General features: G+C 51.7%; 1 protein-coding gene across 6 annotated transcripts in view; it reads right to left on the bottom strand.

Moving 5' to 3' along the window:
- GRID1 (glutamate ionotropic receptor delta type subunit 1) overlaps positions 1-16093 on the bottom strand; it is a 687130-nt gene that overhangs the window by 538690 nt on the left and 132347 nt on the right. For 4 of the 6 annotated variants that reach the window (XM_070782153.1, XM_070782152.1, XM_070782154.1 and 1 more), the window contains one exon: positions 3677-3961. The exons of the other annotated variants lie outside the window; for them this stretch is intronic. In XM_070782153.1, coding sequence (XP_070638254.1) covers positions 3677-3961 — 285 coding nt within the window. The remainder of the gene's footprint in view (positions 1-3676; positions 3962-16093) is intronic. 6 annotated transcript variants of the gene reach the window in all.

Below are 16093 nucleotides of genomic sequence, written 5' to 3' on the forward strand. Positions count from 1 at the left end.
ATTCTTTTAACTTGACATATACATTGTAAAAGTGTGCAACTTTTAACTTTTAAAAAATAATTTAAAAACAAGCACAAATAGGAAATGGACACACATTTAGAGCCCTAAGCTTTTGCTTCTGTGGAATCCCGGCTGCCAACTCATCCCAGGCCTGCAAGCTGGTTCAAGAGGCTAACAGGGAGCATCACACCCCAAAGATGCTATGGAGGAAGGAGCCCTGGGGTCCTAACTTCACATCCCAGCCCTGTGCAATTTTAGCCAAGATACTCCAACCATCTGTTTCAACATCTAAAATGAGTACCTAGCAAAATAGTTGTGCATGGTAGGGACTCAGTGAATATTTGTTGAATGAATGAGTCAGTGGTTTCTAAGATCCCACCATAAATACATCCCTCATCCAAATGTGCTCACTGGGGAGAAATTGTGGCTGCAGCTTCTAGCACACCCTCCCCAGAATACACATGAATAGCCCAGAAATCCAAGTGGCAAGACAGAAAGTTCTCTCTTCTGTTCAGTCCAAACTTTTGGTATTTTAATGTTACAGATTTTCTCTCCCAAATGTCAGCTTCTCTTTTATTTTTCCTTTCGCTGTCACAACAAGCATACAAGTATTTTCAATGGAATTTTACCAAATGGCACTGCATTCTGTAAACCTTAAACATACAAACTCCTCTCCCACCACTCTGCCAAATTCTGTCGTAGAACTTGCTTTTGCCTTTCTGACCCTTGACCCAGATGCCCAGTCCTCAGGCTCCACCCAAGGCAGGACATTCCTTGGTTTAAAGGAAAGCTGAGGGGCAAAGGGGGAAGGACCAGTCCTTACCTTGCAGGGGTAGGATATTACACATGACATTTATCCAAGTGACTGACTGCACAAACCTAGGGCATGCCAAGTCCATTCCACACACGCCATCCTTGGCATCAACTCTGCCTGGCTGGTGATAAGAGAAGGCTGGAGCCTAGCAAGCCCCAGATGACAGTAATAAGATGGTGCCATGGCTAAGTGCATGGGCATCAAAGTCAAAAGGAATCTCTCTGAGCCTCATGCTCCTCATCTGTAAAATGCAGCAATAATCCCACTTCAGACAGTTACTAAATAGCTTAAATAAATATATGTAAAGATACTTGCAGATCAGCATCAAAAAAACAAAGTTACTATATCCCAGCCCACTTCTGTGTGACTTCGGAAGAAATGAAACAGTCTTTACACTCAATTTGCTTTGTAATTGGGCTCATCGCAGCTAGTGCTACAGTGGTCGGGTGGAGGAAGGGCCCTGAGGGGTTGTGGAGGCGCCATTTGTCTTGGATGTATCAGTAATGTAAATCCACCCACAGCCCTCAGACAGGCCAATGCCAGCCAAGCTGAGGAGCACTCACACTCTGGATTCTTGGGGCTGCATCAAACAGCATGTGTGTTTCTACACCCTTGGCTTACATAACATATTAAAAATGGGCCACAGATTTGACTGTGCGCAAGGGGCAAGGTCAAAACAGGTCACAGGTGCTGGAGTGGTTTTACAGAGAATGTTTGGGGTAGAAACCTGGCTTCAAAGGTTGTCAAATCAGGAGGGTAATGGCCAGGGCAGGCAAAGGCAGGAGGTTCTACATAGAACCCAATGAAAGAGCACTGGCCTCCAGGAAGGCTAATGCCAAATGGTCAGCACCTTGGACAGTGACAGCCATGTGTAAGCAGCTCTGAGACGCTTGATTCACAGCCACCTTTAGCAAACAGGGCGGGTTGCTGCCAGTCCATCCCCTGCACCATGATGCTTCATGGAGCAATCACAGCGGTTTATCTTGCTAAGGCCATATGCTTCCTCAGAATCCTTCCCAACAAAGCAATCAAGGTTCAGCCAATTGCCGGCAGAGATCCACCCGAAGAAACCTATTGGTCACCCTGTGTGTTTATAAAATTACTAATAAAGGTCAGTCTGGTTGAAAACTAACTTCAACCCTACAAGAGATAGCAAAGGTCTCCGTGTGACAAAAGAGGAGTGCACCTTTTGGCTTGACTGGAGGGTCTGGATGGGAGAGGAGAGGGGCAAAGGAGTGTAGCTACAGAACGAAACATGTTTCCTAGCTCACCTCAAAGGTCTTTCCTTGTCTTCCCCCACATTTCTCCTTTGTCTTATATTAAAATTTCTTGAAAGGTCCATGTTCTCTGTGCCAGCCCCCAGACTATGACATGGTCTCTCCAAGTCCTCCCCAGAGTCAGGGGTTGAGCGGGGGTGGGAGGGAGAAGCCAGGCCCTGGACGGAGTCCAGTTCAAGCACCTGGAGCCTCTGGCCTCCTTTGTCCCCAGCACCCCCCTCATCTTAATTTCAGTACAGTGACTGTTTGCTTTTCAATTCCTTCTGGAAGACTCCAGACAGCATATTTGCTTAAGAGCTGAGGACAACATTCCAGTCTTAGAGAAGCAGAGTATTTAGGCAAATGCAAACATATGCTGCTTTCTCTTCTTAGCTACAGTCTTGGCAAAGGGATTATTCCACCAAGAGAGGAAAAAAGGACTTTCGAGGGTCTACCTCATTCTACCCTGGCCCCAACTATGAGGCGCCAACCCTCACCTTTAAAGATGAGTGGCTGTGGTTATAAAAGGGCAGCGTGGGGGTCCTCGTGAGGGACTGCTCTGAATCTGACTGTGGTGGGCACACGAATCCACACATGACAGAACTGCACACACAGCGAATACACACCCAAGTGCGTGCAAACGGGTGGATGTGAGCAAGGCTACGGATTATGTCAGGAGGAAGTCCTGCTCGTGGTACGCCGTGACAGTTAGGCAAGATTTTGGAGCACACAGGATCTCTGAATTATTTCTCATAATTGTATGTAAGTCTCAATTATCTCAGAATAAAAAAATAAATAGGTTTTTTAAACATATAATTTTTTTCAATGAAAAGGTTTTATTTTTAAACCATTTATCTTGGGACCAGAACCGGTCTCCATTTTCACAAAGCAGCCATAGAAAACCTGAAGCTATCTCTTCAAAGCCCATTTTTCTAGTTTCCTAACAAGGAAATTATGTTTTTTATACAGTAGGCCTTCAAAGAATCCATATCCAGCCATGCCCTGTGTCCCCAGACCCACACGATGCCCACCTGGGTCCATGACATTAAGGTTGTCCCTCTCCCTGACCTTTGCCCCAGCCTGAAACCCTGAAACTAAGGGCAGGTCAGCATGGAGGGAGGCAAGGAGCTGGGGAGGCTGGGAGAGCGTCCAGCAGGAGGGGGACACTTTGCAGAGGAGGCTTCCGGGGGGACCCATGCTGGCCAGTCTCCACCACTGCTGCCTGCGTGCAGCCCCTCGGATCCCTGCCAGCAGTTTATTAATATTTTATTGAAAACTCAAAGATGATTCAAACTTCAGCTGTCATGATAAGGTGTTGTTGCTAGGCAACTTTAGTGCCTGTCTACAGATCTGTTTTCAAAGCTCATCCCCTACTCACGAAGCTCAAGGTTGGGTCCCACCACCCAGAGACCCACTCGGTTCAGACCACCAACCGCCGTCCACACGCAGCCCTCTCCAAAGGGCTCAGCCTCCACGAGTGAGGTCCAGCTCGCAGGTCTCCCGGCATCTGGTTGTGCCCCCAGCGGAGCCCCAGGGCAGCCCCTGCCCCCACTCACCATGGCTGTGCCCCCACCGGAGCCCCAGAGCAGCCCCTGCCCCCACTCACCATACTCGCTGTCGTAGAACATGACAAACTTCTGCCAGCGCAGCTCTGTCACCAGCCTGAGCATGACATCATTGAGGCGCACGGGCGGTCTGGAGGCCAGCGTGTAGGCCTCGCCATCAGGGCTGGGGTTCAGATGGCAGGCGGTGCGCGGAGAGCCCCCTGGGTTGCGCTGGACAAAGAGATGCGGGATGTGCATCGCGTCTGTGAGGGACTGCAGGGCGTTGGCAGACGCACAACCGGTGGACGTGACCAAGGCCAGAATCCCCTGGGTCATGAGGTCACAGGCTGGAAAGAGAGGGGAGAGAGAGGGAGGGGTCAGCATGGGGGTGATGCTGCCCTGGCTTCAATTCACACAGCTCACACTGGGCAGCTCATTCCTGGGGTTCCAAGAAACACCGTCTCCCTCCAGGGACCAAGAACCCTGTCAGGCCAGCCCAGAGGTTTTCACAGCCACAGTCTGTGATGCCCTAGTGACACTGCCAACTAGATACTCTTGTGTCCATTCAACAGATGAGAAAACAGAGGTCAAGAGAGGCATAATCATTCATCCTAGGCTACTCAAACAGGGAGAGTAGAACAAGGCTCCTACCCACATCTGCCGGAGACATTCAGCCATGCTACTATATTAGCTATCTGGTTTCCCACTTGGGCTGTGAGCCTCTTAAGAGCCACGAGCTCATTTTGTTGATCCTTGTATCCCCAAGGCCAAGCCACAGGCCAAGAATGTACTGTGTACTCTACAATCGTTGGCTGAACTGAGCTGATTGGGGCGGAAGGGAATGAATTACATTGGAAAGCCAGGGAGACACTTACCCCCGAAGACCCAGATTGTAGGCAACGAATCCCAGAATCCCTCAGTCTCCTGGCCAAGTCCACTTGATTCATACCATAAAAATACTGGGTCAAACCCCCGGGGAAGTATTTGGTTCCAGAAGACCAGGATTATTTAAAAGCCACTTAACAATAACAAAAGGAAGAGGCTCCCACAGCGGGGCACTGACTGCAGGTGTGGAGGAGGAACACAATCAGGTGTCAGCAGCCATTTCTAGGGTGGGAACACTTAGGGACCGCCTTTTGAAGTCATCGAGTCACCATGAGTTCCAGTAACCCCTTTTAGCCACACTCTCACGCCTTTTTGGAACATCAGACCAATTAATAGAACGATGCACCTCCCAACACTGCAACCACTGCACCAGTTTTGAAGCAAACATTTATTAATAATGCTTTATGTGACGGCAGGAATGTGGGAAAGCAGATGCAGTTTCAAAACACAGCCTGTGAATGTCAGCAGGCCATCTGCTGCAGACGGCAGACTTTTGAACAACTTTGACAATGCAGTTCTTTCAGTTGAGAGCACGTGGGTTTATGCAATGCCTCAGACCAGACTGGGAGAAGGAGATGAAGACCAGAGGGAGGAACCCCAAGGAGCAAGGCAGAGGGAGGCTGGGAAGGTGCGGGAAGAGGAAGACACCCCCAGGCTTTCCAATACCAAAGGCCAGTGGCTCCCCACGCAGGGACAATCACCTTGCACATTCATGGGCTTCAGCACGAGGACAATTTGACTGCCCACAACTCTTCCTGAGGAACCCTTGGGCTTCAACACAAGGCAGAAGGAGGGGGTGGTTAAATGAGAGGTTCTCTACAGTCCCTACTGAAGATCACAGAACCACCTGAACGCTCTGGGCCCTCGCATTCAGGCTCCACCTGGCCAAGCTCACTCCTGAATTGTGATCCAATCCTGCCGTGCTTCTGAGTAAAGCCCTTGGTGGCCCCCAAGAGCCTTGGGCAGGGAGTCAAACTCCTTAGGGCAGGCTCCCCAGCGCCTGCGGCCTCAGGTCCCCCCTGCCGCCCTGCCCCACTGTCTGCCTGTCGTTGTTCCCTGGAACCTATCGCACTTCCTTTTGCCTTCTGCTCAGACTCTACACCCCAGACTGGCTCGGGACCTTTGTCACGCGCTCCGTTTGCACCCCACACCTCCCCTCTCGCGACACTGAATCGTCTCTCTCTGCCACTTGACCTCAGGTTCCAGGGGAATAAAGGTCATGCCCTTAGGCTCACCATCCTCATCCAGGGACACAACGTGTCTGCCGGCACACAGCAGTCAGTAAAAACTCATACAATAATACCACAGTCCTTGACATTTGCATGCCCTCTGGTCAACAGTTCCACTTTGGGCATCTACCCAAACTATAATATAAAAATAACTTTAGGAAATTCCCTGGTGGTCCAATGGTTACGAAATTTGCTTTCCAATACAGACGCTGCAGTTCAACCCCTGGTCAGGGAGCTAAGATCCCACATGCCACAGGGCCAAAAAAAACAAAATATAAAGCAGAAGCAATACGCAACAGACTCAACAAAGACTTTAAAAATGGCCCACATCAAAAAAAAAAAAAAACCTTAAGGAAAAAAAATGGCTTTAGATCCAAAAACATTCAGAGGATACTTATCCAGATTCTTGATATATTGCCAACAATCGAAAAGATGCAAACAGGTGAGCGACACAAAAGTGTTCCACTTGTTGAAAGCACACCCAACCTTTAAAACTATCTATGAAGATACTACGGTAACATGGGAAAGCATCTGTCATTAAAAAGTTATGTGAAAGTCAGACAAAATTGTACGTACTTTATGATATCAATCAAATAAAACTTAACATGCAGGAAAGACAGACCAAAAGGAAATACTGCAAAACGCTCAAAGTGACCGCATTTTAGGTGAAGCCTCAACGTGGTTTTCCCTTTTTTCTGTACTTTGCCAAAATTTCATGCTGTGAACAGATTATTCTTTTACAAAAGGAAAATAATCCTTCGGTAATGGATAAGTAAGAAGCTCCAGGAGGAGGGACTATTTTGTGAGAATTTTCTCTGTGCTGAATACTCTGTCAAGTCCTCTCTATACATGAGTTCGCATTATTCTCATGACATCCCAGTACAGCAGGCATCACTGTATCTATTTTCCAGATAACAAGTTGTGAAGCCGCACCACTGATACGCCTTCTGAGGCCGGACTGAGACGCCTTCCTGTCTAAAGATGCTTCTGCGGGGCGACTGTGACAAAACCAGAGCATGACATTTCATACTCGCCAGGATTACAACAATTTCTACAATTAGGTAAAAAGCACGCTTATGAAAAAGACAAGAGAAAACACTAAAAGCCAAGGTCTGTGATGATAAATGGATTTTTCTTTCTTGTACATATTCTCTTTAATGCCAATAACACGGCATTGAAACCTCTTAGAAGCAATCTTGCAGAATTCACCACACATCACGAGGGTGTAAAGTCGCCCAGGATCTCAAGTCTTTGGTCCCACCCAGGACACCCACTGCGCCATCGCAGGGTCTCAGCTCTCCATCACGCACCCCCACCTGCTCCATCTCAGGTCACTGCCCGACGTCTGATGGCAAGCGCCCCTCCCTGTCCCCGCTGGTGCCCATTCCACAGGTACTCTGTCATTGAGTCACTGAAGCCCCCGAGGCTCCATTTCTCCATCCGAGCCCACATCCTGTACTCCCACGTGGATGGACTTGTTTCTTCCCCGCTATGCGTTTCATGCATACGCTCAGCACACCCTCTAAGCACAAAGCCCTGCAATGAGCATTGAGTTCAGGGTGGGAACAGGACACACACAGGCCCCATCTGAGGAGCTTAGCATCTACCAAGGAGCTGGACCCCACAGTTCAGCCTGGGAGGAAGGAGAGGGGAAGGTCCCTGGGACCCAGAGGAGGGTGAACTCATGTGGGGTTAGCATCAGAGCCTCAGAGGAAGAAAAGGATGTAGACCAGGAGAGATGAGGGGGAGCAGGGTGAGTGAGGGGTGCAGTGTGACACAGACACAGGGGCTGGGTACCAGGAACGTGCTCAGGGAGCAGGTCCCATGCCCCAGCCCTGGTGGCAGCCACAGACACCAGCTTCTTGGCTGGGCCTGGGCTCCCCAGGGCAGCAGAAGGAGCGCTAGAATCTCACAAAGTCCTGCTTTGGGCTCCTCCGGTCAGCAGCTGTGTGACCATGGGCATGTCTCCTTCCCGAACCCCTGCTGTCTATTAATTCAGGATACAAATCACAGCAGAGCTATGGGAGTTCTGACTGATAATGCGGACCACAGTGCCAACCCCATGCTGGGCCCAAGAAAGACGCCAAACACAGTCAGTCTCCTGCGCCCTCCCTGAGCATCCCCACCTCTCTATCAATATCCCACCCAAATCCTGTCCAGGAGCCCAAGACATAGGAGTTTACAGCAGAGAATGACCTCACTCCCGCTGCTGACCAGCCCTCCCCTCGGAGGTGGCACCCTGACCCACCCCAGGACAGCCACCTGCAATAGCACTGAAATCCCTCAAGGCCCCCACCTCCTCCATGAACAAGGTGGGTAATTAAGGGTGGAAGCCTCTCCTAGGCGCTAATAGAGAAGCCTAATACAAGTCAATTTCTAATCCGCTGTGAATGGCCTGCTAATTGGGGCTCTGTTGAAATGATGGTTATTTAGAGGCTCCTAACATAAAAATAATAAGATCAAAATACATCAGATCAAAGCCACACCAGCTATTAGCTTCCACAAGGTTATGGAATGTCCTCATTCCTAGGACAGGGTATCACACAATTCACACCTCCTCTTGGGGAGAGAGACACCGAACCCCAGCGCCACATCCGCGACCCTGTCGTATCCACGCTGTGGGACTCTGAGTGAGGGAGGGGCTGACCCTCTCTTGGCCTCCAGGCCTCTGTTTTTTCTGTCAAAGAAAAATGATGGCATCCACTTCTCAGAGCTGTTGTGCACGTTCTCTGAAAGGCCTTTGTACGTGAAGAACCATTTGACACTGCTGGTGCATAGTAGGAGTAGAAGTCACTCTGTCTCCAGCTTAGAGGTGTTTTTCAGCTCGCTAGAAGATAACAGCCTTTGTTATAATTCTTTGCCTCTAATAGCATATGGTCATAAAGCTGATCTCCCTCTTGATGATAACAATGCAGGCTTGATGGACTGATAAGAGCTCCCCAAGAATGGCTCATCAGCTGGGAAAGTAAGTAGTAAAGATGAATGTAGTGAGGAGCTTTGAGTGCCCTTAACCTGAGCTCGGTGGCCTAGGAGAACAGAGGTCTCTGGGACATATGACGGATTCCCAGAAACGAGAAGAAGCAGGCCATTCAAACTCAGGGCTGGATCTAGACAAGAGGATCCAGGAGCTCAGCCAGCCTTCCCAGACAGCCCCACCATTACATCCCTGCCAGCCTCCCCAGAGGTGCCAGCATCCTGCTGATTCATGATTCTCCAGACACACAACTCTCATGGAAGGACGCACCAGGCATAGCACAGGCCCCCTCAAGGGCAAACAGGATCGCCCTCCTTGTCACCCCAGATGAGCTTTCTGATCCCCTGGTGAAACTGAAGCACAGACAGGGCTGACCACTTGACTAGGGTCATACAGCTAGAGAGTGAATGGCAACAAGAACATCAGAAGCAGACCACCAGGCACCTCTGCAGCCAGTCCCAGGAAGAGATGGTGGCTAGCAGAGGACAAAACCCAGGCTTCCATGACCGACTCTACCGGCCATTCCCTGGGTGGAAACTCCTGGGGCAGATGCACTCTCAACACAGGCCCCAGAGAAGGAGGAAGCAAGCAAGAACACGGCCTCCTTCTGCTACGGGCAAATGGTTGGCTCATCAAGTCACCCGGGGCCTTAGGTGGGCACTGGAGATGAGAGGTGCCCCTGACCACTACTGATTCACACCCAGCCTTCTCCATCCCCAGGGGAACTCCTGGAAAATTCTCAGGCCAAGACTGGGAGAAGCAATACCCCAGGAGGCTTGTGCTGGAAAGGCCAAGACTGGGAGAAGCAATACCCCAGGAGGCTTGTGCTGGAAGAGATGCACAATTGCTGGTGCTGACGCCTGACAGTGATGCTAGTCACAGCCACCCCAGCCCTTTTCTCCACCACGTGCCCTGAATGCATGGTGCCCCGGGCACATGCACACCTGCTCCTCCTGGAAGATGTGACGTGGTCTCCAAATAGAGGAGATCCACCTTGCAGTACAGGCTCCTCTGAGGCTGCAAAGCCTCCCCATCCCAGGAGCTAACTGGCCTCTGGGTAGCCCTTTAAAGAAGGACAGGACTTCTCCTGATGGACAAGGCAAGACAGGGTGCTCTGCCTGCGTGGAAGCAGCCTGGTAGAGGTGCCCTCACATCAGAGGGGCCTGGCAAGCCTCTGTTGGTAACAGTAGGCAACCGAAGGGAGGGCCAGGCTGTGGGCAGCCCTGGGCTCAGCTCTGCCCTCCAGAAGTAATGATCTCTCTCTGACCAGGCCCAGCAGGCCAGTCCCCGGCCGTCCAGCACCTCTGTCTGCCCCACACCTGGGCTCCAGTTATCACCTCACTACTTCAATCATTCACAGCCAGGAGCACACACCCTCCCCTGAGCCACCCTCATTATCTGTGCCCTTCCTTTCCTCCTTTCAGCTGGCACAGTCTTTATTAATATTTGAATTCTGGTGGCTAATGCTTTAAATTAAGGTCGCATTTATAAATACTTTATGGTCGATGAATAATTGACCAAACTTAGTATTGTCATAACTCACAGTAAATTATTGATCCATGAAGAATAAATATTTTTCATGTTTTATTAAGACATTTAAAAGGTAAACAAAACCATGGAATAGGGCGGGGGGAACGGATGGCAGCACCAGACCGAGGAGATAGAGCTCAGGCCCGGCGGGGCCTTGACCCATCACCACCCGCCATCAGCCCTCAAAGGGGAGGGCACCCGGGCCTCGCAACCCTCCTGAGCACGGGACAGGCTTGACAAGCATCTTGTCCTGCCGACCTTCTGCTTAAGTAACTATCCTCCCAGCATCCTCCTGCCTTCACTCCTGACTCCTGGCTCTGTCCATCTATCGTTATGGTCCCTCTGCTGCAAACTCCTTCTCTCTGCTCTCTCCTCTAATGCAGGATGGCTGGTGAAATCCCAATCCAGGGTCAGCCATGGTGGGTCCACCTGCCCACCCACTTCTCCAGGTCTGTGAGAGTCAACAAGACCACACACCCAGCAAAGTGGGAACCCAAAGTGGGAAAGCAGGGTCACCAACCTCGACAGGGCTCCACACCCGCCATATCCACTTACACCCTCTCCACCACCTGCCTCGTTCATTCTCCTCAAACCTTCCAGGATTCTCCCCCAAATTCAACTAATGACCTTGCTTCATTCTTCATAGACTAAAAACAGTAGCCAGCATCATAAGGAACTCATCCTACTTATCAGCAGATCTACACACCTATCTGTGTTTGTGCTAAAAGCTGAGGAAGGAACCTTCTCCCATCTTAGGCTGATTCCTGCTTATGAGCTCTGGTTACTCCCACCACTTGCCTTCTCCGAGATCCAGACCCAGACCCATCACTATGTCTTCTCTGTGGAACCATCAACCTTATATTAATATATCTGACCCATCCCTTTGAAAGTTAAACCTCGGTTCTGTGGACAGTTCCTGTTATTGCTCCAGCCCAAAGCCCTCACTGGGCTCCTGATGCCCAGCTAGGGGGTCTCCCCCAGTGAGTCCACCGGCAACTCACACTTGGTGCGTCAACACTGAGCTCTCCAGGGTGTGATCCTGCCCCTCCCGATCGCTCAATCTCAGTAAAGGGGCGCCCCCAGCCACCCACTTGCTCTTGAGCCTTCTCTCTCCCTGAGCCTCTGCACCCAAGTCTTCACCAAGCCTTTACCAAGTCCTGAGTGTCTATCTTCAAAATATACCTTGGGTCTGTTGGCTTTCCTCCCTCTCCACTGTCATCACCTTGCTCTGAACCACTGTCGCCTCCCCACTGGACCCCCACACAGCCACCCCCCCCCCGCCGGATCCACGTGCCATCCACTCTGCACACTGCAATGCACTGGCCCTCTCAAACGATAACCAGACAGTGCTGTCCCTGCTTAAATGTATTAGCTCCCAACTGCTCTTAAAACAAAGCTCACAACCCCAACAGGGTCCTGCGCCGTCCACTCCCGGGCCCTGCACTCCAGGTGCCGGTTTTCATGCAGGAACTCAGATTTTGCCCACTTGCGGGTCCCCTCACGTCCACCCGCCTTGGACTGCAACACTCCTCTCAGTTCTGTCTGGCTATCTCTCCTCATCCTGTATTTTTGGGGGTGACTTTGATTCCCTCAAGAGAACGTTCCATGACCCCAGCCCTCTCTCATGGTACTCTTCCTATAGAGGGCCCACAGATGTTTGTAATCATGGACTATCTCATGTGGCCGCTGTCAGTCATCCTCGGAACCACAAGCCTGTGAGCAGAAACACCTGCGCACTGCTCATCCTCCTGGCCTCTGGCCCAGTGCGCAGCATGGCCTAACAGAGCAACAAACTACTTAATACTCTCAGCAACTCACAAGATCAGCACTATGGGTGTCCATATTTCACGGTGAGGCAGAGCTTTCAAACTTGCCCAAGTCCCCAGATGCTCAGTTCCTCACCAGAGTGAAGCCACATCCTACAGTCTGGAGAAAGGGAGTTTCTTAAAGCCGACCCTCCACTCTAAGGCGGGTTTCACCAAGAGCATAGAGGGGGCTGAGGGGACAGTGAGGAGGAAGTTGGCTGAACCTGAGGCCTGGCCTGGGCAGCAGCCTCTGGGCAGGGGCCTCTCCTGGAGCCCCTCCAGGCTGGCGGCTCCTATGCCCTTCTGGCTAGCCCAAGGAAGCAAAGAGGAGCAAGGCCAGAGGGTCCCACTGGGTGTTGGACTGGAGCCTGGGGCAGGTGTGCAGCTGGTGCAGGCAGGATGCACGGAACCAGCCAGGAGGGGCAGTTAGGGGAGGGTCAGTGGTTCCATGCCTGTCTCTGGGGCCCTATCCTGATGCCAATTAATGAATCAAACTGACTCCCTGCTCCCGCAGATGCAAAACACAGGCACACTGGGTGGGATCATGCTGGCTTATTTATAGCTCTCCGGCTCCTCGTTAATGACTTTTACTGCTCCGCCAATGGAACGCTAGGCTCCCGGACTGGGATTCACCGGAAGCCTCCACTGTGGAAGTTAAATCAGGACAGTGATGAGTCCTGGGAGACCTGGAGAACCTCGAAAGCAGCCGAGCACTGGGCTGGCGGTGTGTGTGTTGGTGGGGGTGGGGGGGACGTGGTGGGGACGTGATTTCTGCAGCATCTCTGTCCCAAGCCCAGACATCTCCTCTTGGTCTCCCCTCATCCTGCATCTGTGCTTTCACTTACTCATTTCTTCACCCCAAATCCTCTAATCCTCACTGTGTTGGGCCCTGAGCCAGGAGACATGGAAAGCCATGAAATGCAGTCCCCTTTCTTGGGAACCTTAGAAATTCAGCATAAAGTCAAATAATACATACTCAACCGAAGTGTGCTACATCTGGAAAGAAAACGAATGATTAATTTCGCCTAGCAAGGAGATGTCAGGGAAGAGTTCCATAGAGAAAGAGGCATTGGGGATGGGTCGCAGGGGATGAGTAGGAGTTTGAAAGGCATAGTAGGGGCCAGGCACCATGTGGGCCCATCCAACTAATCCTAGCCCCATAGCCTCCCAGGGAAGTGGGCTCTGCTACCCTATTCTAGACAGGAAGCACAGCAGCACAGACTCAAGGTTAGAGTGTTGCTTGAAGCCACAGGAGGGCCTGGATTGTAACCCTGAGCTGTCTCTGACTGCAAAGTTAAGTATGTGGGCTCAGGAGGCAGGCAGGACCACTGCTATAGCTGTGTGCTCTCAAGCAAGTCACTTAACCTCTCTGAGACTCATTTCCTCACCTATAAATGGGCTAAGAACAGGCCCCACCTCTAGGGCTCTCATGAGGATTAAATGAGCACCGTGAATCAGAGGTCACATTTGCATGTACATGGACAGGCCAGACCATGGGGCCTGCCCCTAGCTCTCCCCATGTCCTCAGGCTGCCCAAGGCCAGTTCCATGCCTGCCCTTCCCTCCTTCTGCATGTGCCAAGGCCATCCAGACACCAGGCACTCTTTCCCAGGCCTACTGACCCTCTCAAATGGGGACCTGAGGCTACACGGGGCTTCCGATTCTCCCTTTGCATCTCAACCTGTGTCTGACTTTCTCTAGCTCTCTCCGGCTCTCTCTCTTATTCTCTCTGTTTCCCACTTTCTAAGTCTCAGCTCTCTGTCAGAGAGATAGAGAATGTGTTGTATGTGAATCTCTCTCTAGTACAGGCCACCAGCCTCTACTCTCTCTGCCTGTAGGACTGACCACCCAGGAGGGACTGAGCCCGCACATTTATGCCTTGGCACCTACTCTCCGTCCATTGGAAGCTGACCCATGGATGCTCACCTGTCAGGCCCTCAGCTCTCCAGTCTTCCCACCCCAGGGAATTAGTGAGGCAAGAGCAAGTCTCACCTCTGGGCCAGGGCCCCTCTCAGGAAAATGGGGAGGGATAGCATCCCCATCCTGCCAAGCTCTGGTTCCGATCTCCAGCCACAAGACTGCATGCTAAGCCTGCCAGCAGGCTTCCAGAAGGCAGCCTCTGTGCTCCCAGGTACGAAGCAGGAGTCCCTGAGGCCAGACATGTCAGGCTCAAATCACTGCACCTGCATGCCCCTGCTAGAAATCCACATCGCTGTCACCTCCTCATCGTTCCAGACCAAGCATCCAGGGGTCTCCTTCACCCAATCAGAACAGCACAAGCCTTCCCCTGATGTCTCCCTACCATACACACAAATTACAGCTCAGTGTCACTGTTTGTTTTGGGGGTCTCTGTCACGTCTGGAATGAGCCCCGTAACACCTCTCCATCCCTAGCACCCAACTGGGATGGATGGAGGTGTCTCAGAGGAGCAGGCGACAACAGGGCAATGCTGCATGAACACGATGCTGGCCCCGACCTGCCGCCATCGATGGGAGCCCCACGGCTGTGCTCACCAAGAACCCCTCAAGGCCATATTTTGTCACCACCCTATGGGGCTGTCTCTAGGGTCAGGATCCGCAGGGACCCCCACACACACCTCAGCTCCCCTCCAACAGCCAGGGCAGGGCAGGCCTGGGTGAATCCAGCCCTCCGTGTCACTCCCTGGCCTGTCACCTGGTTGGACCCACGCCTGAAGCCCTCCCGAATAGCAGAGACAGCCATTCTCCAGGGTAGGGAATCATTGTGGAACTCCGAGCTTCCGGGCTCTACTGCCCAGAGGAGCCCTCAGTCCATTCTGTCGCCTTCCCAGGTTGCATGACTGGAGAGACACACCCAGGCTCCAGATGTAAGCCTTGAGCTCAACACGGCCAACTGCCAGATGTCCCTCCAACAAGGGGCCTAGCTGCCTGACCCTCTTCCAGGCCCGCCCCTCCACAGTTCAGCCGCTTCCTCACTGTGCCCTGCCTACTTGCCAGCCCGCCTTGGCTATCACCAGCCTCCATGCTCTGCAGCCAAGCCCAGGAAGACAAGCAATAAAGGGCAGCCCCTCACACCTTCCCCACTCCTCATACACGGCTCCCCCACAGCCCTCAGTAAATGGCACAGGAGGCAGGATGCTGGGCAACACCAGGGAGGTGATGGGGCTGCTTACACCACCCGGGTCCTGCCACATTCTTCATGGCCTTGTCGTGGTCCTTGTGTGGGCAAGTCCAAACAGGCAGTGATCCACACTTACTGTTTCAAACCCACAGCAGACTGAGCAAAACGGTCGAGGGGAAGAGGCCCCACAAATTCCTGACGTGTCTCTTAGGCGTGCACTACTCTCCATCCTGCCCTCTGATACTCTCCCAAGAGGCAGCAATCTAGAAACCCAAGCCACCTCCTGTCACCTTGCATCCAGGAGCCTGAGCTGGACACTTGTCAGATGTCATCGTCTAATCTTTTTTTAATGGGAGGAGGGCAGGGAGGGATGGGTCACGGCAACCACATTACACAGAAGACACGAGAAGAAACCTCTGGCACAAAATACATCTTGAATCAATTCTAGGATGCTAATCCCTTCCTCTTGGGAAGTCTGTTCATTCACTTCTCAAGCACTTAGCACCCTCCTTTAAACTGAAACCCACATTAGTGCAGAGGACACCCACTGACACACCGTCCAGCCCTCTGGGGCAAAAACAGAGAGACATGAAGCACTCTGTCTGTCACAGAGAGAGGAACAGTGCAACTGTCAGAGGACAGGTCCTGGCGCTGAACCGTCTTGACTCTGCTCTTACAGAGTCAAGTTACATGTGGCGTGAGTTACAGTTACATGTGGCTTGGGCAAGTTATACCCTCTCTAGACCCCACATTAAAAATGGAATTACAACACTGATTTCAAATATGATCAACGCATTTAACCAAGCAAACCAGACAAAGACAACCACAAAACAGAGTGCCTACCAGTGGGCACTAAGGAGAATCAGATGAGTTTGAACCCAAGAAGCCCCTTGGCCACCACCACCAAGTCCAGTTAACTGACCACCTTATTGCATGAGGCATGAGCTAAGACTAGAGG

The sequence above is a fragment of the Bos indicus genome, chromosome 28 (genome assembly GCF_029378745.1).
Source record: "Bos indicus isolate NIAB-ARS_2022 breed Sahiwal x Tharparkar chromosome 28, NIAB-ARS_B.indTharparkar_mat_pri_1.0, whole genome shotgun sequence".
Classification (NCBI taxonomy): domain Eukaryota; kingdom Metazoa; phylum Chordata; class Mammalia; order Artiodactyla; family Bovidae; genus Bos; species Bos indicus.